The sequence below is a fragment of the Cataglyphis hispanica genome, chromosome 12 (genome assembly GCF_021464435.1).
Source record: "Cataglyphis hispanica isolate Lineage 1 chromosome 12, ULB_Chis1_1.0, whole genome shotgun sequence".
In the NCBI taxonomy this organism is placed as follows: Eukaryota; Metazoa; Arthropoda; class Insecta; order Hymenoptera; family Formicidae; genus Cataglyphis; species Cataglyphis hispanica.
The window spans coordinates 6,787,371-6,808,075 of record NC_065965.1 but is presented as its reverse complement, the minus strand read 5'-3'; the positions used below and the strand labels follow the sequence as shown (position 1 = coordinate 6,808,075).

At 31.7% G+C, this 20,705-nt stretch overlaps 4 protein-coding genes and 2 long non-coding RNA genes across 7 annotated transcripts; 3 read left to right on the top strand and 3 right to left on the bottom strand.

Annotated features, from left to right (window-relative positions):
• Window positions 1-135: 135 nt before the first annotated feature.
• On the bottom strand, window positions 136-3,930 carry LOC126853481 (lactosylceramide 4-alpha-galactosyltransferase-like). 2 transcript variants are annotated; one of them, XM_050599283.1, is made up of 4 exons: window positions 3,353-3,930; window positions 1,641-2,037; window positions 1,295-1,508; window positions 136-502 (listed from the first exon to the last, which is right to left on the bottom strand). In XM_050599283.1, the coding sequence occupies exons 1-4, from the start codon at window positions 3,525-3,527 to the stop codon at window positions 272-274; spliced, it is 1,017 nt and encodes a 338-aa protein (XP_050455240.1). In that variant the 5' UTR covers window positions 3,528-3,930; the 3' UTR covers window positions 136-271. The 2 variants fall into 2 exon arrangements, with proteins under 2 accessions (XP_050455240.1, XP_050455241.1); XM_050599284.1 differs by having other exon boundaries at window positions 3,278-3,410.
• On the top strand, window positions 425-8,414 carry LOC126853517 (uncharacterized). The gene is made up of 3 exons (XR_007687979.1): window positions 425-550; window positions 1,851-2,058; window positions 8,269-8,414. It is a non-coding gene; the product is annotated as an uncharacterized LOC126853517 (long non-coding RNA).
• Window positions 4,397-12,792, bottom strand: LOC126853477 (lactosylceramide 4-alpha-galactosyltransferase-like). The gene is made up of 4 exons (XM_050599277.1): window positions 11,738-12,792; window positions 10,618-10,828; window positions 8,319-8,926; window positions 4,397-7,165 (listed from the first exon to the last, which is right to left on the bottom strand). Exons 1-4 carry the CDS (start codon window positions 11,753-11,755, stop codon window positions 6,896-6,898), a joined length of 1,107 nt encoding a protein of 368 aa, XP_050455234.1. The 5' UTR covers window positions 11,756-12,792; the 3' UTR covers window positions 4,397-6,895.
• LOC126853518 (uncharacterized) lies at window positions 8,778-10,779 on the top strand. The gene is made up of 3 exons (XR_007687980.1): window positions 8,778-8,911; window positions 9,193-9,299; window positions 10,641-10,779. It is a non-coding gene; the product is annotated as an uncharacterized LOC126853518 (long non-coding RNA).
• Window positions 12,793-12,923: 131 nt separating the features above from the next.
• Window positions 12,924-14,228, bottom strand: LOC126853510 (ejaculatory bulb-specific protein 3-like). Its single transcript, XM_050599329.1, has 2 exons — window positions 13,967-14,228; window positions 12,924-13,330 (listed from the first exon to the last, which is right to left on the bottom strand). The coding sequence occupies exons 1-2, from the start codon at window positions 14,163-14,165 to the stop codon at window positions 13,158-13,160; spliced, it is 372 nt and encodes a 123-aa protein (XP_050455286.1). The 5' UTR covers window positions 14,166-14,228; the 3' UTR covers window positions 12,924-13,157.
• Window positions 14,229-15,793: 1,565 nt separating this feature from the next.
• LOC126853450 (GMP synthase [glutamine-hydrolyzing]) lies at window positions 15,794-20,700 on the top strand. The gene is made up of 9 exons (XM_050599227.1): window positions 15,794-15,949; window positions 17,302-17,564; window positions 17,680-17,892; window positions 18,016-18,313; window positions 18,440-18,917; window positions 18,987-19,228; window positions 19,303-19,473; window positions 19,601-20,032; window positions 20,349-20,700. Exons 2-9 carry the CDS (start codon window positions 17,350-17,352, stop codon window positions 20,448-20,450), a joined length of 2,151 nt encoding a protein of 716 aa, XP_050455184.1. The 5' UTR covers window positions 15,794-15,949; window positions 17,302-17,349; the 3' UTR covers window positions 20,451-20,700.
• Window positions 20,701-20,705: the final 5 nt, after the last annotated feature.

Below are 20,705 nucleotides of genomic sequence, written 5' to 3'. Positions count from 1 at the left end.
TTGAAGGAAGAGCCAATCGAAACACTGGACAAATTATCACGCAGTTTAACACGCAGTGCAAAAATGCAACAGTTAAGCAATCTTTGTTTTTTCTATTCATTGAGAAAAATTCAAGTTTGAATCGCACAACGTATATGTATTTCTAAAAAAATTTATTGAATAAACATCGAGAATTTATATAATGAAGAACACATATTTATGTTAATTTACAATTCACATACATATATTTTATAATATGTATATATTAACCAGTGTTGCTAATGTTACGATTTTAAAATTGATTTCCAGAATACTCGTATATCCTCGGGCAATGCTGTTTAACGATCATTCTGTAATTCGCCGCAGCGTCCACATTGGTGTTCTGGCTTTGGTGATCTGTCCATAAATGAATCGTCGTTGCGTTTTTCATTATCTTCGTAATTTCGTCCATATTTCGTGGATAAGGAAGCACAGGATAGAATTTTTCCGGTGGATAAATCGTGAACTGCCGACAGTCTCTGTTCTGCAAAAAAAAAAAAACAAAAGATGTTTATTCAAATTAATAAACAAGGTATTATTCAAATTAATTTAATTAACTCATCGTAAGATCGAAAACTTATCTGAAACCGTTATCCATTATCCATAATTCATTGTTTTTTTTTTCCTCCACATATATCAATTATTCATATCGTATCGTATTTAAATTACCTTGACATATTAGTCATTCATATCAATTATTCGATGCGTTCTAACGTAGCGAGATCTATTAAATTATGACACGCTCGAATGAGAAACTTTAATAATTTAATAAACATTTGTTGATCATGCAACCAATGCAATGGTCACGCGATAGAAAAATTATTCTCTTTTTTGTTTGTGATTCGTATAATAAAATTTTTAGAAAAATATTTAGAATATGTTTCACATAAAAATTAAACTTTGATATTTATATGTTTAGAAAATAATGGAATTTTTCAACTTTTTATTTATTACGAGATACGAAATTCGATAGTATATTACATTATGATGTAGAAAATTATTAAATTAATAAAAAAATTTGTTTATTTTTTTTCTAAAATGTTTTTATACTAATTATATTTTTTTATTTTTTTTATTTAGTGCATATAGTAGATAATAATATATGTAATAGATAATACTATTTATATAAAATATCAAAAATAACGGTTTTTAATCTGTATAAAAAATGTTTCAATATATGAAAAATTCATTTTTAATCTGTGAAAAAAATACAACTTTAACTTCTTTTTTGCCCGTAACATCGCTTTTACATTTTAGTAAGTCTTTTTGTACTCACATCTTGCTGATAACAGAATTTTTGCAGGACTTCAGCTATAACTCTTGTGATATTGTATTGTGAATAGCTGTCCGGGTTGATACTTTTAATAACTTCCATACAGGCATTGACAAAATTGTTGCCAAAATTTGTACTCGTATCGACGCCGAATACACCGACGTCCGTATCTCGATTATTTTGCACACCCGCGAAACTGGTCAACTCGTCCAAAGATCTAATTATTTACATTATTTTTATTTGTATATTAATGTGAGAAGTTTTAAAGAGAATTGTCTCAATTTTATCTGCCATTGCCGAATTTATTTTGAGACTTTTGTTTATAAAAAATAATGATTGCGTAACTCACGTCAGTACTATGCTGTTTAGATTTAAAACCACACCACCAAACTTCCACAATGTCAACATACGGATATAATCATGAAAGCCTTTGTAAAGCCAATCGCGATTTTCTGAAAATTCTCGAAGATTTATTAGAAACCAATTTTCTAACGGCGTATCGATAACGTATCTCGACAAGCATACTCTCCTTATGTACACATTGTCGTATGTTTGCAAGATATTGACAAACGCTTGAGATGTCTCGGAAAACTGGCCGGTTGCGAAGAAAAGCACGAAGACATTCAAATTGCGGTTGCTCCTGGCTGCCGATTCTATGGCGCACGCTTGTCGAGGAGTGAGATACGGCGGTGAACAACTGGTCTTGTGAAAGAATATGCATCTACTTGGTATCAACATTTCTTTATCTGGAAAATACAGAAAAGCAAGTATGTATACTCGAGCAAAATTCCGAATAATTTTATCCTTTAAATATTTACACAAAAGAAATATTTAATCAGAGACAACGTCCGACTTTCAAGATTTCTCCATGTCTTTCGCCATTATTTTTCAAAGTAATAGTGTAAAAATAATTTTACAAGTTATTTTATAATTTATAAGAATAAAAAAACATTTACTGTACAAAAGACTTTTAAGCTATACAATAGAATTTCAGAGATTGACATTTTGATTTAAAGATTAAATCGTCTAGAAAATTTTTCTCGATATTTTTTTTCTTTAAAAAAAATGCAATATTAATAATCATTATGCAATTATATCTCAAGTCGCAAAATATTCTTTTGTGAAAATGTTTTTTATTTCACAGAAATATTCACAGCAATATGTATTACCGCGACGGAAATATTACACTGTAACATAACACTGTATGTTTTGTAACTACAAATGGATATAATATTACATCGCATACATAGTGTCAAATGTTCATCAAAGAATTACATCTAATCTACAGGTCGCAATATTAGAATTGCAAGCAGCAACATACAAATACATGTTACTTAATATTTATAGAAAAGGTAATATCTTTTGTTATTGTCAATAATATAACTACGTGATTCATATGAAGCTCTTCTATAATTCTATGCAAAAATAAGTTACGCAAATACAATTATATAACGCGTCTAATGCGATTTGCAATACGTATTTCTGTTACCGTAAATCTTGTCATTAGCATAAGTAGATAATTATGCATATAAGATTCCTAGTGGCATATATAAATCAAGGACTTTAAGAGTATATCTCAATTAAAAAAAATTATTTACTTATATAAATTCACCATTATATAAAAATACTTATTGTATTGTTTTTTTTCTTATAATCGATAATTTCGTTTTTTCAAGTTTCCACAATAATTTTTTGAATAATTATCTACTCTAATTATTGAACATCTATATAATTCACAATTATATAGAAAATACATATTAAAAAATTGTAATTGTATTTTTCGAAGAAAATCAGAAATCTAGATATATATTCTTATAAGAATATCACGTTTAAAAAATATACAAATCGTTATAATGCTATTTATTATCAATGATGAGCTATCATATACTTTATCACAAACAATCAATTAGAGCTCTGAATATCTCGGATCGCGGTATATATGTTTGATATTTAAATTCATCTTCCATAAATAGCAAATTTTTTTACCGCGTGCACCTAAGATTGTTATTTTAACTTGGAAGAAGAGATAAACATCTGCTTCTTTCATTTCTTTTCACTAACCCCATTCTCCTTGCTCGAGTTCCACGATACCATTGGAACTGCTCCAATAGCAGTAAAGTTGGTTGGATGAGGCGACGCTTCTTAGTTCCATCGACAGTTCCCTCCAAAATACGCAGACAATAGCCGTTAACCCGAGCAGGGGACATAATATAAAAAACGCGCGACATTTTTTCATACTTTGTAGATAACTTTGTCTGTCCCGCGATCTTTCTGATTATATTATAAATTCGTCAAAGTTTATCATCAATATTTCTTAATTTCCGCACATTGATTTTTCGTTGAAAAAATATTTCTTTTTTTTAACACGGTACAATAACTAAATATATATAACGCAACCGGTATATGATTGTTATATTTAATCTTCTGTGAAAGAGTCAACGTGATACTGCGACTTTGTAAGTGAAGCCAAGAAAGAAGAAGAAGAATTTTCTACAATAAGTGCGCAGCAAATAGCTTTCCGCTACTTGATTATAACTAATTTCGTCGTAATATCTAACTATTGATATCTATCTGTTGATATCTCTATGAAATATCTTTCGAGTGATATGTACATGCAGAGCCAGATATAATTTTATTTCAAACAACATATAATCTAATGCATGCAAGATATTTCACAATTTCATATAATTATAATCATATCATTATCTGTAAAACTTTGAGAAACTATCATAAATTTACAGATCTATAAGAAGTGTGTATATAGCTTCAAAAAAAAATACATTAATCAAAGAATATATAGCTGTAAAACTTTCAAAGATAAATAATTGACGAAAAAAAAAATAAATCTTTGTTTGGATTATACTCTTTCTCATTGTCCATGCATATATAACTTGAAATATAGTTTATCGTGCGTGCTTAATGAATCTTAAAACATTCCATTGGCATTATTAATATTCTCGAAAGTGCGTCATTCAAAGATGATCAAAGCTGTTCTTTCTTTGAAATCAAGCGTGATTTTTGTTGAAACATGTATCAAGAAAATGCATTGTTTTCAAGATATTTGTAAAATGGGAAACTGAATATTCTTATATAAATACAAATATATTCAGAGATCAAATATATTTTCAATTTTTTTGAGGACTTATGCTATATATTTCTGTACAATGTATAGAAATAGATTATATATTACATTTCAAACATTAGGAAACATTTTCTTATTATACAAAATTTATAAAATTCTTATTAAATTCAAATTTATTTCATTTATTTTTTTGCAACTTTTTTTTACAAGTGTATAATTTATACTATTTTTTCAATTGTATTATCAACATACATCAACATTATTATCAACACGCGGACACTTTCAGATAGATCTTTTGAAATGATGCGTTTGAGATATAAATATTGACATATTTCTTATTTGTTGCCAATATATGTCATAATTTGTTTATATGAATGCATTTGCAACTTTAGTTTTGTAATATGTTTTGTAATATGTATGTGGAATAATACAAAAGACTAAATTATATTTTTCCATGTTCGACTCTTAACTTCTTTGAACCTTATAAGTACTGAATTTAATTCAAATTATAATTTTATGTAAAATATGGGAACACATAATTTATATATATATGATCAACAATTTAACGAGTTATCAACAAATTAACGAGTTTTTCCAACGGTTTTCAACGAGTTTACCCTCTAATGATTTGAAACATTAACTGTTAGCATATCGAATCAAATTGGCAAGTTGCCATTCGTAATACTCGATTTTTATATATTTTTAAATCAAGGATATGTGTGTATGATTGTTGATTTTCCTACTCAACTATTAAATAGGAACAAAGAAAATATTTATTACTACCAAGCTCAAATTATATGCAACAAATAAACGCAAAGAAAAACTCATAAAAAATGGATACGCTACAATATAGATATGTTTTGTTATAATATAGATATGTTTTGTTACAATATAGATATGTTTTGTAAAATCAATCTTTTTACAAAAGATTGATTTTACAAAAAACCTAGATTACTCGATAAATATGAGCGAAACATATTTGTCGTGAATCTTGGCTATAAAACAAATTATCGCACAGCCATAATATCAATACTATCGCAATATTTATATTGAATTTATGCGATGGGTTAAATAAATGAGACATACATCCAATCACGTCGTTTTTTGCAAAGTCATTTGCAAGATCAGCAAATAAGTTACAATAGTTTGGTATTTAAACATAGTTTAAATAACACATTAACATTACCAGCGAATTATATATTTGAAACAATAACATTAATAACATTCACAGCACAATAAAATTAAACAATTTATTTCACACAAGTGATCTAACTCGCTTTGTTAAGAACTCGAGAAAATTAATTTCAAATTTAAATACATTTGTAAACACAAAAAAGTACATAATTGTTTGATTAATCCTCTCAAATTCTTCGAAAATAGAATAAATTGCATTGCTGTGAATCTTTGATTATAATAATATTAATATTATTAATAATAAGTTGTTTTTGATAGTTTGTACTAATGGATTATAGTTTTTGCTGCATTCGTCGGATGTCACGCCAAAATTTTTTATCATATATATATAATAAAGTTCATAATCAGACGAAAACGTTACGCTTGCTTAATTAATCGTTGTTTTTTTTATGCTGAGCAATTGTCCACTTTAAGAATACTAATCCGTCAATTAATACACTATTCGTATTTCGATAGAACAATCGACATAACGTGTCTTGATTTAAAATAGATATTAATTTCTGAGAATTAAATGCACGCGTAAACGATACACACTTGAGACATTTATATTAGAAATTTATTCAATGAAAATAATTCTTTTGCAATGATTTTCGCTCACTAAAATATTTTTATTGACCATAGAGACTAACTTTATTATAGAGTTTTTATTTGAATAATTTTATGAGCAAAATTACTTTCCTTTTATTATATAATCTAAATGCGAAAAATACAATTATTGAGTCTCTTCAATAGTAAAAATAGACTTCTTCGCCTTGATGGCGTAAGAGGAATGATTTGTTGGCTTGTACAAGTGATCAATATATCAATGTTACATTGTCGAGGTCATCACATTATATATACAAGATACATACAAGTTAGGAAGCGACGTTACGTCGCGAGTCGTAGCACGATTTATTATTTAATAAATTTGTGTTAATACTCTATTAGCGACGCTATAAAGTCTTCTTTTTACAGCTGAAGTGACTGTACTACTTGCATTAGTCCAGAGTTTATCTTTTTCTTTCTACATTGGAAGGAGAAAAATAAAACTGAACTAGTGCAGCCAATTCAGCTATAAAGAACAGACTTATAGTTTTTCTATCGAACATTGTTACAAACGTACGCTTTATTCTTATGTACAAGTATTGCAGGATCATTAGAACACTTTTCTAAATCAGCCTTTTTCTCGTTAAACACATTTGATTTGGCAAACTCTTGATTATTAACGCGCTCTTTCTTAGTGCCAGATAAATGCATTTTTGTCTACAGAAATCGCATGGATCGTAATTTTTCCTATATGGTTCTATCAGTCAAACTTCCGTTAATTATTTCTATAACTATACTTGGATTCAAAATATTTTACCACAGTTGTTGAAAACGTAAGGACAATAATTTCGCGCGACAATGGCGTACGGCACGTTACTTTTCACTCGCACCTGTTCAGCTTTACTCAACTTATTCCACACGTGAATCGCCTTCGCCTTGCTCAATATCTTCAACGTCGCATTACTGTCCTTTGCGTCGAAATATTTCTTCCATTTCTTATAGTGAATCGGATAAAAGACCGACGGCGGATATACCGTAAAGCCCCGGCAACGGACGGTCGTCATATCACGCGCCTATAAAATATAAAAATATTTTCTTCTTAGATTATACATTGAAGAAAATTTATACATTTATAAATATATACAATACAGGTTATTTTAAAGTTTTAAACGATCAAACTTTGTCAGTACTTTTTAAAACTAGGATAAAACTGTCAAATAATAAATCATTATCATCATAATAGATCATAGCAACTGATAACATGCAACATAGATAGGGTAGAAATAAAACATAAATTATTAACAATTAGTAAGATACGAGAATATGCATGCATACGAGAGATTTCATCAGATTAGAAATGCATATAAAAAAAATTACAATGTTACACATGAGCACGCATTATAAATGATTATTTATAGCGTTATTGTCTGTTATCTCAAAATGTCTGTGTTTGCAATTTGCTATTTGCGTTAAGATACATTATCTTCTCCGAGACTCGTTAATAGTTAGAATGCGTTTTGTAAAACGTAAAATACTATGTAAAAACCGATTATTATACGCCGTTAATAACGCTTTCAACAATCATGCCTTAATTTCATAATTAGCGAGTTGACAAAAATTGGCTGAATTCGAGGACGATTTTTTTTGCGAATTTTGTTCTACTGCGAATTAAATCGGCATCTTTAAGAACATAATAGATTATATTCTTCCGCCTGACGAATCAATTCAAGGGTGTCTCCTATTGATCTCATTAACTAATGCATTATGTTGTTTAATTTACGCATATTAGCGTGTCTCGTTTGTTTAAACAAGGACTAAGTAAATGTATAGTTGTTAATATCACGAAATGACATACTCAAATTTATTCTATCAGTTTATCAGTATAATTATATAACACGGTATTACACTTGTCGAACAGATGTCAGAGTCAATTATTCTTAAATAATTCATTTAATTCTTCTTTGCTAAAGGCATACGTCAAAATTATTGATATTTATTTTATTTCTTCGAAAGACAAACTCTTTTTTTCTCTCGAGCACCATTGAAAGATTTGCAATTTTGTAAAGTTATATTATCAATAATATGCAAATATATTTCTAAATTGTATCTAAAGTAGATTTTTGCAAATAATTAAATATTTTTGATTAATTAATCAATATTTCTGGGCTTTTTTCAGAAATATACACTTGCTACACTGCAATCTCTAGTAGTTCTTTCAATACTCACATTCATCGTCCCACAAAGCTTCTGTAACGTCCTCGTGATAACTCCGGGTCCGTTGTTACCCCAGACATCGCCACGGAAGTTCTTTTTGAGATCGCGTATGCAGGCATCGGCTACACGTCGACCAAGCTCTGACATGTCGAAGCCCATGACACCAGCGGCGACATCATCCCAATCCTCGGCACCGGCGAAATTCGTCAGATTTTCGAGCGAACTGGTGACCACCACGTCTAGGTCGAGATAGATACCGCCGTACTTCCACAGAGTCAAGTAACGCAGCATATCGGACATGTGGCTGATGGGCCAGTGGCTCTTCTTCAGCGCGCCGCTGGTGTACCAAGCCTCCAATGGCGTGCCCTTTACGTATCTATCTGGATAAATGTGCCGAATCTTGATGTTACGGTAGTTGATGAGCAGGTGTCTGATGATTTCGCGCGTGCTGTTGGAGAATTCAGATTTGCTGACGAACAGCAAATAAACGGTCATCGTCGGGTTCATCCGCGCCGCCGATTCCACGGCACAGGCTTGCCGGGCGTTCAGCACAAGACCCTCCTCATCGAAGCAGGAAGTCTCGTGAAAGAAGATGTTCCTTCCTGGTATTGGTTTGTCGTCTGAAGCATAACGTGTAAAACTTGAATAATTTTTTTCCACGAATACTTATATTAATATATATCAAAGATTTTAATTACTAAATATTTCCACAAACTAAACATCTGATTAGAACGGGTTGAGATTAATTCTATAGAAGTCAATTTTTTGTGTTACATATTATAAAAATATAATTAATTGATATAATTAAAGTTACTAAAGTTACTAAAGATAAAAAATATTAAAGTTTTCCTCAACATTTTTTTAGGATATGTATAAATATTTTCAGATTCTTCAAAAAAATCAGACAATTTCGCTGCGTTTAAAAATAGCTTGAGGTACATTAAATACGGACAACATATTGCTTGGAAATTTACGCAAAAGTGAATAAATCCTGTAAGTACTGAATCGTTATCTGATTCTAAAATCAAACGAAAAAAATTGCTGACAACTAGATGATAAGATGCATCCGGATTTCAAAAATATCGGTTAGTTTTTCTGTGAGCACAATAGTAGACATTTTAAATATGAATAATTAAAGATTGCGAGTTTATATTTATATATTTCCATTTAAATATATACTTAAAATCAGCTATTAATAGATTTTATCACTATAAAAAAGGCCAATTGGAGTCCAGACGTATTTAGAATATAAACAAATAATTATATTTAATATAATTATATTTTATGTTAAATATACATTCAAAATGCATCATACATTATTTCAACTGTTTCGGATCCTAGTTTATTTCCGCATCAGATTTGCATTTTCCATCCTCATTGAACCTTTTTTCTCATCATTCCTCTGGTATCTATTAACCTTTAATCTCTCCGACCGATATGTATTTGCGTTGGCAACTTTTTTTTTCATTTTATAATAAGCTATCACATCGCTGTGACGATGAATTTAAAATTTGCGTTAATGAGTCTGACCAGTATGATCTTCATTATGTTATCTTTTTTATCAGGCTCTATATATATATATATATATATATATATATATATATATATATATATATATATATATATATATATGTATATTATATGTATATTATATACCGATTAACAATAGATACATATAATATAGATACATATAATAAGATACATTTTAGTTTATATAAGTTTTATTTATTATATCGCTCACTGTATTGCTCCGCCTCATGAAGTTTTGTCATATGCTGCACTTAGTTTTTTATTTAATTTTTGATTTTTGCACTTCTATTTTATTGAGAAGGCTCCAAAACGGATTGAAAAGTTTGAATTAATATATAATATATCTTGAATGTATAATTAATTAAATATAATTATTTGTTTACGCTCTAAGCACCTGAGCTCCAATCGGCTTTCTTATTTATTAATTGATTTTTATCATTCGAACCTTATTAAATCTTTTGTTTTATTACCTTATCATAATAAATTTATACAAAAATCGAAAATTTATACGTTGTATTTCCTGCTATATGTAATTTTAGATATCGCAAAAATTTTTAAATGTGAAATCTAAAGTAAATCTTATAAATGACGAACTTGGTGCATGTTTATATTTAAAGGTTCTCAAATATGTAAATACATCTGTCATTATAATATCTAGCATCTATAAGTATCTGAAATCATATTTCAACATCACATATTTCAAATGTAAAACCCATAAATTATATATTTGCTTTCTCGAATTTTTGATATAAGGAAAAAATAACAGTAATTGCTATATTACTTGATTCTGGATTAAAATCATAGATGCCATCTGCGGATGAGGTTTCATCATAGCATCTGATATCGTTGATCGCCGACACGTCGAGGAACGGTATCCTTTGGATGATGTTGTTCTCAGTCGAGATCATGAGGATGAGAAGCACGACGGCGAAGGCGAAGCCGCACCACAGTAATCTCTTTTTCATGTTTACGAATATTTTCATTAGGTTGCGCTACCGAGATAAAAAACCGATTTGTATGTCACGACATGTTTCGAATACAATTTTCTATATTTTTATATTTATTCTTCAAGAGATGATAGGTTTTTTTTCTCATATTAAAAAATCTAAATTACAATATTCCTGATATAAAAAAATACACATGTAAAAAAAGATCTGTGCGATGAAAAATGTATTTGATTCTGTCTCTATAAATATATAATTATTTATTTTAAAATAAAATAATATAGAAATGAACCTTTTTGACAGAAGATAACACACAAGTGGAGAGACTGTAGATTTATTTTTATTATCGTATACACAAAAAGGTCATAAAATGACTGTATGGTATTTTGGTTTCTCAATAAGCAAAAAGGCATATCGCATTTATCACAAGTTCCATAAATACATAAAAGCTATCTTTTTGATTATTATGCCGCAAGAAACAGCCAAAAATTTAATTTATCATTTCTGAAGCGATTTTAATGAGCGATCTCTCTTTTTGTACGTATTAATTAGAGCAGTGTCAAAGTATAAATACATGAGTCGAGCACATTACGTATACATATGCGAACAAAATGTTTAAAAGATCTGAAAGCTTTGGAAAAAAAATTGAAGATTAAATTATTGTCTATGATAATGAAATAACCTACAACATGATCACACTAGATTGTATATATAATAATTTGATAGATTGTAACAACACCCAAATCGCACGATGTTATACCAAGATACTCTTAATTCACGCGGGAAGGTACGGACGTAAAAACGTGGAAAATGTTAATGTTCATGTTAATGAAACGTTGAGCGATACCATTTATTTTTAGAATGTGATTTAAAAGCCTTTGTTTAAAAGTTTAAAAGTATAGGGAAAATATGTCGCGGAACTCTTTTCTGCAATATTGCAAATTGTAGCATAAATACCTGGTTCACAGCGCTCATTCATAAGCTCGTCCCTTCGTTTTTATCCTCGCATAAATCTCTCCTGTGGTGTCCGGTAATAGGCGTCGGCCTCCAATCATCACGTTTCAATAGAAATGTAATATACGATGCGCTATTATTTTTTTCTCGTTTTTTACCGCATGATATTAATACTCATGACACGTAGTACATTTGTATCCACGTAACAAAATCGTCGCGCGTTTGCTTTTTCTATCTTGCGTCACATCACAGTCAGTCTATAATGTTACAGGATCTCGCGATGAGATAAAGATTAAATCTGTTAATTACATGCAAAATGTCGTTTCGGTTTCTTTTCCTCTTTTTTTCATTTGAAACGCGTCGTTTCGCGTGTGGAATCTCGCACTGGAATAGAACTTTAAATGCGTTAAGAAAAAGAAGGTAATATTCCGTTCCAAAATTGAGACAGCGAGAATACTCGCTCGCGCGTGATATTAATACTCAATAATATTCAATTCTGTAGCGCAATACTTTTATGCGGCAGCCGTGAATGCCGCTATCGCCGGTTCTTTTTCTCTTTATCGACTAATATGCGGAATATTGCCACAAGATAATATAAAGTTAATTGATCATTACTGAGTGTTAATTATTGTCGTCAACGACTTGGCGACGTTTCTTCCCCCGGAAAATTCCGGAGGGTTATTGCTGAATTCGTTGGCATGACATACACGTCAGAATATTTTCACCCTCGTATACTTCTTTCCGCCACCCGTATCGATCGTCTCGCTGACAATTGACGTTCATGACGGATTTCTGGAATAAAACGAGTCGCGGTCGCGATAAGTACAATAATATTGTTTGCAATTGAGCACAAAGACAGATCTCCTCCCCGACGTGATCACATCTCACGACTACTTGAAACGACTTCGCCGATGGACAGAAGTCGAGTATCATCCCTCTGCTGCTGATAGCTCTATAATGAAATATATTTCCGACGCATGCGTGAGAACGACGACGGGAACGACGGCGACGGGGACGCGTGACTATAAGCATGTGACGTGACGCTGTTTTGCTCTTCTTTTCAAGAGTCCGGATCCCCGCGAAAGATCCGCGGGTGTTTGACGACGAGTGTAAATACACACGTCGTCGTATGATTGATAACGCGATATAAAACGTAGCCGATGAAAATGTACAGATGACATATTCGGCCTAATTTTCACCAAGTGGCTTTTATTGTCAGTTAAAATCATATGTGTACACTGTATTTTTTTATTTCGTCTACTATATTGTGCTCATTCATATATTGCAGCTATGCATCCTCGAGAACTACACATGAGGACATAAAATTGCTTTTCTTTTTAATTATTTGTTACTTATTGCTAGATAATTAGATGTACAAGAGTTTGGAAGGCGCTAATACGTTGGGATTCGTTCCATCGTAGCATCAGTCGACAGGGGTAATATTCAACTTCTTCGCATCGTCCATGAGCTTTTGCACCATCGCCTGCCATTCATCCGGCCTATTCTCGGTGTACCACACGACTATCTTCTCTACGTTCTTCTTCTGGGTTTCCGTGCACTTTCGACATTTCGTCGCGAATGCTTCAGCGGCATGCTCTGCAAAGCGTAAAAACTCGAATATTATGACGGACTTATCTCGAAATTCTAGCGATTTCAACATTTCTGTAATATATTTATTCTTACTATACATACAAACCCATTTATACATATTTTAATTAAGAAGTATTTTTTTTTTAATAATGCGAATCTCGCACGATTTAAAAATATTCTTAATTATTAATATTCCATTTTCGTACACCAGTAAAAAATTAATTGATTTTTTTTAGTAACGAGATTGCACAAAAAATGCTTTATATTTTTCGTGTTTGATATTGTAATAATAATATCAAAAAGACAAAAAAATTTCGAGGATTACTGCGTTTAAAGACATATATAACAAATAAGCGCACACACATTTATCGCATAAATAATAATTTACATTTTTAATATGACGTTATCAATTATATTTTTTACTTTATCTAGTAAAATTTCTTATCTGTTTTTCTTTCCATATTTTTCTTGCCCATTAAGTTAGATAGGAGAGAATAATATTATTGTTATTGCGATATTAGAATTTAATTAACAAATATTACTTGTAATTAATTAATAATATTACTATAATATTACTTTTAACGTGTGTTTAAAAAAAGAGTTTTATCTTCGTTCTTAAATTTATATGAAATAATGACATACGTTTGAAAAATTTCTGGTCCTCTGTCACGCATGGGCCTCTGTCCATGAAGCAGTTGTAATACTGATTTCGTAGCTCATCATTGGGCAAGATATCATCAGGATTGATATGATCGAACATATCCGAGTACATTTCCTCGGCGATAACGGCCGCCAGCACGCTGGCCAGGAGGGCCAACAAGCAGAGACTCGATTTAGCCATATTTTTTGGCTTTATTAAGAATTCGTATCGCGCGAAACTGAATATCGATTCGGCTCGTTGTTCTCTTTTATAATTCGCGCTCGCCCTTGGTAAACTGCTCCTTACGTAAATATACTATGTAAATAGTCGTTACACGCGTCATACTAATTGTAATTGCATGTATTTCAGATGGACGGAAGGAAGATTCAGGATCCTGGAGGAATTAATTGATGACTCGAGACAGAACGAAACAACCGAGCGCTCAATTCTTTCGCTCATGTAAGATAGTCATTAAGGTGGTTCTTGCGAACTCGATGTTGGTTTACATAGCGTCTTCATTATCGTGGATCATCAACGAGTCGAAATCAAAACTGTTATCCTTATAATAAGCTACGCGATTACTACATTTTTATTCGTTACGCGAAGAATACATTCTGCTATCTAGCTGTGACTAACATGCAATGCCACATTCGTAATCATATCTTTTGCTCTTCCGCTCGATATGGAATCGGTATACTTAACGCCAAGTGTGTGTTTTCTATTTAAAAATAGTAGTCCAGATCGTATGTAAGCAGTTTTCTTTAATAACATAATATCTGACATAATATTTGACTATAAAATTTGCTGATTATCCAAGTGAGCCGTTTTAAAAATTCGGAATATGATCTATGAGATTGCAATTTGAAATAGATAATGTGAGATGTTCATTTCAAAAAATTATATAAATTTAATTATCGAAAATTATCTTGTTAAGATTGTTATACCGTGCAATTTCATGTCTTTTTTACAATTTTGCTTGCGTTTCCAAATGAAAATTTTGAATAATTTTAAAACTGCAGACAATTCTATAAAATAAATAATTTATCTATTTTATAATATTCTTGACGAAAATTTATTTTTTAAATACGCTGATACGAATAAGATATACATACATGTACGTATAGATTTTAATGATATATTATTACATCTTATTTAAATATATTATATTTCAAATTTAATATATTTTTCAAATATTTAAAATATATTTCAATTTAATCATAATATATTTCGAATTAATTAATTAGAATACTTTTATAGAGCTATGTGTTATAAATTAGTTTTCATTAATTTTCCGTAATTTTGATTATACATGTTAATGTTATGTCGATTAAATCATAATATATAATTATTTTTTATGCATGTGTATCATGAAACTTGCTACAATATGTGAGTGACATACAAGATCATTAATATAACGAGTTATACTTCCAAAGGGACAATTTTCATGCATAACTATTGTATATCCTTTAATCATACGTTAACTTTTTTTTTAATTAGAAATGTATTAAATAATATATAAGATAAGAAAATAAATGGTGCGTGTACAACATAATATTGTGTACTCTACGTAAAATACACAAAGATCAGATACACGCATCGCGTCTGGAGTTATTATATTATAATTTAATTAATAAACGTACACGCAACTGTCAATTACCAAGTGCATTAGCTAATTAATTGGATTCTTTTTCCGGTTTTCGAGTTTTTCGTTATTCAGAAATCTATTCTAAAAATCGGTACATGATGCTGCTCATATTTAACCCTAGATACGCTTGTCTTCGCGCGCTTTCGGAAACCCTAGTAATTTTAATATCGTGAGATTGGCGCGCCTTCGCGACCGCTACTTGAAAGCAGTCAACGATCGCGCTGCATTGTGGCGATCGAATGGCCGCTTCGTCTGATGTCTGTCCATTCTGTTCTTCTGTAATTAGTTTTACGTTACTTTCGTTGATCCACGCGAGCGGTGTCTCACGACGAACGATCCGGTAAGATAACAATCGCACAGTCCTTTAATCGAACGCGGCGCATGGGATAACGGGTACAATAATAGATTCGCTCTATACGCGAGAACTCAAGTGCGTGCACTCTCACGGCCGGTGTGTGCGCGAGATTTGTTTTTCCATTAAATAACTATAACTGGTGATTCGCGCGAAACACCGTCGTAAATCGCGAGGGCGATTCCTCCTCTTCGTCATCGGGCGTGTATACAGGGTGTATCGGGCGAATCGTCGTGCTAGAGAACATCAATTGTAATGTACAGTAGTTTTCTCGCGACGTCCACACCGCTGCATGCGTGAAGTCGGAAACATTCTTATTCCCCTTCCTCCTCTCCCCTTCCTCGCCTCCGTCTCCTCCGCTTGTCACTAGGTTATTGCACGATTAACGGGAAGATAAGTAGCAATAAATATTTTTTGAGACTGGTACTCTAAAAAAAAAAAAATGTAAAATTCACTAATCGATATGACAAATTTTTTTATGTATATGTGAATATATTCATGAAAATTATGATCACAGTACAGTGATGCATGTATACAATTTCAATTCACTCCAAAATCATTTTCGTTGTGCAAACACAAAACATTTGATTTTATATTAATCTGATTTATTTCCCTAATATATATATATATATATATATACACACACACACACACACACACATATGTATTATATATATATATATATATATATATATATATATGTATGTATGTATGTATGTATATAAAATGGTAAAAAAAGTAGTATGCAAATGTTAGAAAAAATTACATTTTTAAGAATTAAGATAAAAAGATCCAATTTTATGTGGCTAAAAAGTATTCATTGCTTCTATATTACATTACTAAGGAATTGTGATGTGTCCATATTAAATTACAAACATTAAGTCAATCATCACATTTAATTGTGTTCAAGTCTTCAGCATTAAATAATGAACTTTGTTATTGATATCATTGATAAAAATTAAATAACAGTATTGAACAAATTTAATTATATAGTTAGTAAAGACTAACAGTATGATGAAATTTTAAGTAAAATATTTTACTTAAAATTTCATTAGATAGATTGTATATATAATTATTACATTGTAATATACACAAATTATGAATGAGATAAAACAATATTGTTTGCGAGTGAGAAAGATGGATGTATTGATTATTTTTTTAAGTAGAAAAAATTTCTATAGATACATCTTTATAGTATAATTAAATAATGTATTATATAATTTATAATTACAATTTATATTACATTTATATATTCTGTGATCTTAATACTTTTTTTTATATGTATTTTTTCATGTCAATGTATTTTGTACATGGTTTTTTTTGTTATAAAATTGTTATAGATTTAGTAATATAGCAACTATAATAACATTGACAAACGTAACATTGAAATGGAAAAAAGTGGCGATGGATTGCTGTTTCGTGCTGAGAGAAATAATGGTGCTGATAAAGTAGCCATGGATATTGTTGATGAAAGAGTGGCTATCTTAGACGCAGGTGCACAGTATGGAAAAGTGATAGACCGAAAGATTCGTGAATTAAATGTCCATAGTGAAATTCTGCCACTCGAAACACCGGCATTTACTCTTCAGGAGAAAGGATACAAGTAAGATATGCATGTATTTAATATGAACTTTTTTTTGTTATTGCAATTTCTTGACCTGTTATTGTTAGTTTAAAATAAACATGAATTTATTGATTGTGTACATTGTTCTTTTTAGAGCTATTATAATTTCTGGAGGTCCTAGCTCAGTATATGCGGAAGATGCACCCAGATATGATGCCGACATCTTTCGAATAGGAATTCCTGTATTAGGTATTTGTTATGGAATGCAAATGATGAACAAAGAATTTGGTGGTACTGTAACCAGAAGGGAGAGTCGAGAGGATGGTCAATTTCCTGTAGAAGTTGATACCAAGTGCCTATTATTTAAGTATGTGAATTGCATTTGAAAAATATTTATTGATTAAACAAAACTTTTATCTGATTCTACAAAAATACATTTTTAATGATATCACAAAAACTTGCAAAATACGATAAATGTATTATTCATTAGGGGCTTGGACAAAGAACAGATGGTACTGTTAACGCACGGAGATAGCATAGACAGGGTAGCCGATTGTTTTCGTACTACTGCCAGATCATCAAGCTTTATAGCAGGTATAGCGAGTGATAAGATGAATTTGTATGGCGTGCAATTTCATCCAGAAGTGGATCTGACGCCCAATGGAAAATCGATGTTGCACAATTTTTTATTCGGTATCGCGGGCCTTACGGGCAATTATACGCTTCGCGATCGGGAGGCTCAATGTATACAATATATCAGAAATACTGTAGGCGATAAAAAAGTTTTGGTAAGAAATTTATAAACACTTATACATTAAATGATTAAGCTTTAAAATAATATTACAAAAATATTCACACTTTAAGTACATGTAATGAAAGATATTTCATTAAAATATTTATCTAAAAACTTGCAGTTATTGGTCAGCGGTGGCGTAGACTCGACGGTATGCGCGGCTCTGTTACAAAAAGCTTTAAGTAAGGAGCAAGTTATAGCACTACACATTAATAACGGCTTCATGCGTAAGGGAGAAACACAATTCGTTGAACAAAGTCTAGCCCAATTATGTGTAACGTTAAGAGTAGTGAATGCTGGCCGCTATTTCATGCAAGGCACGACAACTGTTCCATTAGACAATGTCGCGCCTATGATAAATGCTAATGTTACGAATAATAAAGGAATATGCGGCGCGACGAGTAGTCCCAGAACCAGATTAACCAAGATGTTATGCGAAACTACCAATCCAGAAGAGAAACGAAAGATCATAGGAGACGTTTTTGTAAGAGTCGCAAATGAGGCGATGGCGGAGATGGGATTGAAGCCAGAGGATGTTTTCCTCGGGCAAGGCACTCTCAGGCCCGATCTTATAGAAAGTGCAAGCTCTTTAGTTAGTGGTAAATATCATTTTTATAATTTTTAATCAATTCTTTTGTGAGATAATAATGCTAATTTTATTCGTTTAGGTAAAGCAGATGCCATAAAGACGCACCATAACGATAGCGAACTTGTGCGAGTACTAAGAGCGCAGGGACATGTAGTCGAACCGTTAAAAGATTTTCACAAGGATGAGGTAAGACAGTTGGGATGTGATCTCGGATTGCCGGCAGCGCTCGTCGCGCGTCATCCATTTCCTGGTCCTGGACTCGCAGTGCGAATCCTATGCGCGGATGAGCCTTACATAGAAAAGGATTTTTCCGAAACACAGGTATTACAAAAACACGAAGCAAATACGTTAATCTTTAAGTTAATTTTTCAATTGACATTGATATTTGTTTGCAGGTGATAGTCAAAATAATGGCAGAGTACGAGCAGATGCTTCAGAAGAAACATGCCTTATTGAATCGGGTGGAAGGCACGACGACTGAAGTCGAACGTCAACAACTCCGCAGGGTCTCGAGTCATCGTCATATCGCAGCGACTCTCCTGCCTATTCGTAGCGTAGGAGTTCAGGTATTTGAAAAATCTTATCGCAAAAAAAAGAAAAAACTAGATTGTCAATAAGATCGTCAATAAGATCGTCAAAGATCGTCAATAAGATTTCTATTTTTCTTGGATAACATCTTGAATCTGTTTATAGGGCGATCGGAGAAGTTACAGCTATGTGGTAGGCTTGTCGTGCGAAGAGACTGTATCCGAGGGAGTGGAATGGGAAGATATGTTGTTCCTCGCGAAATTAATTCCGCGCGTGTGTCACAATATTAATCGTGTGTGCTATATCTTCGGACCGCAACTTCATCATCCAATCCAGGATATCACGCCTACGTATCTCACCTCCAATGTGATAGCGACGCTGCGGCAGGCGGATCACTTGGCTAATCAAGTGTTAACCGCAAACGGCTGTATGGAAGCCGTCAGTCAAATGCCCATTGTTCTAATCCCGATACACTTCGATCGCGATGCGGCATGCCGAACGTTATCTTGTCAACGTTCCGTTGTGCTCAGGCCATTCTGTACTAACGATTTTATGACTGGCACGCCCGCCATTCCTGGCAAAGATTTGCCAATACACGTAAGCTTCATACGCAACCTTTCCATATCTATAATATATGTCACGACAGATTATTTATTCATTGTATATTTGTATTCATATATTTGATGCAACATCCAATTATCTAATGTTACATTTGCATTCATATATTCGTAAGAAAAAAAGATAATAAATTCTTATAGGAGAAGGAAAATGGTGAAAATATTTACATGAAATTTATATAAAGAAAAAATATTGAATGATATTGTGAACTTTTATACAGTTACTGTTTAAATATTCTCTTACAAAAGTAACACATACAAATATATCTATAATTGACTTCAATCATGTTTTGCAGGTGGTGAAAAAGATGGTGACTGAAATATCTACGGTGCCCGGTATTTCACGTGTTTTATATGATCTAACGTCTAAACCACCGGGAACAACTGAATGGGAGTAGTGAACGCTCATCTGGCCCCTTTCTATTTTTTCACCATCCCTGCGCGCGTAACGACAAAGTGAAAAAAGTATATTTAAAAATATATATATATATATATAATATTACGATAAAGATACACGAATTCGAGGTTAATGACTTCTTACTAATTTATACAAGACCTCCGAGCAAACTTTTTCAAAGGTATGCATTAATCGAGTCGTGTATTACTGGCTTCTCTAGACAAAGAATGGCATTTGCGTTCGATTAAAAAATTAA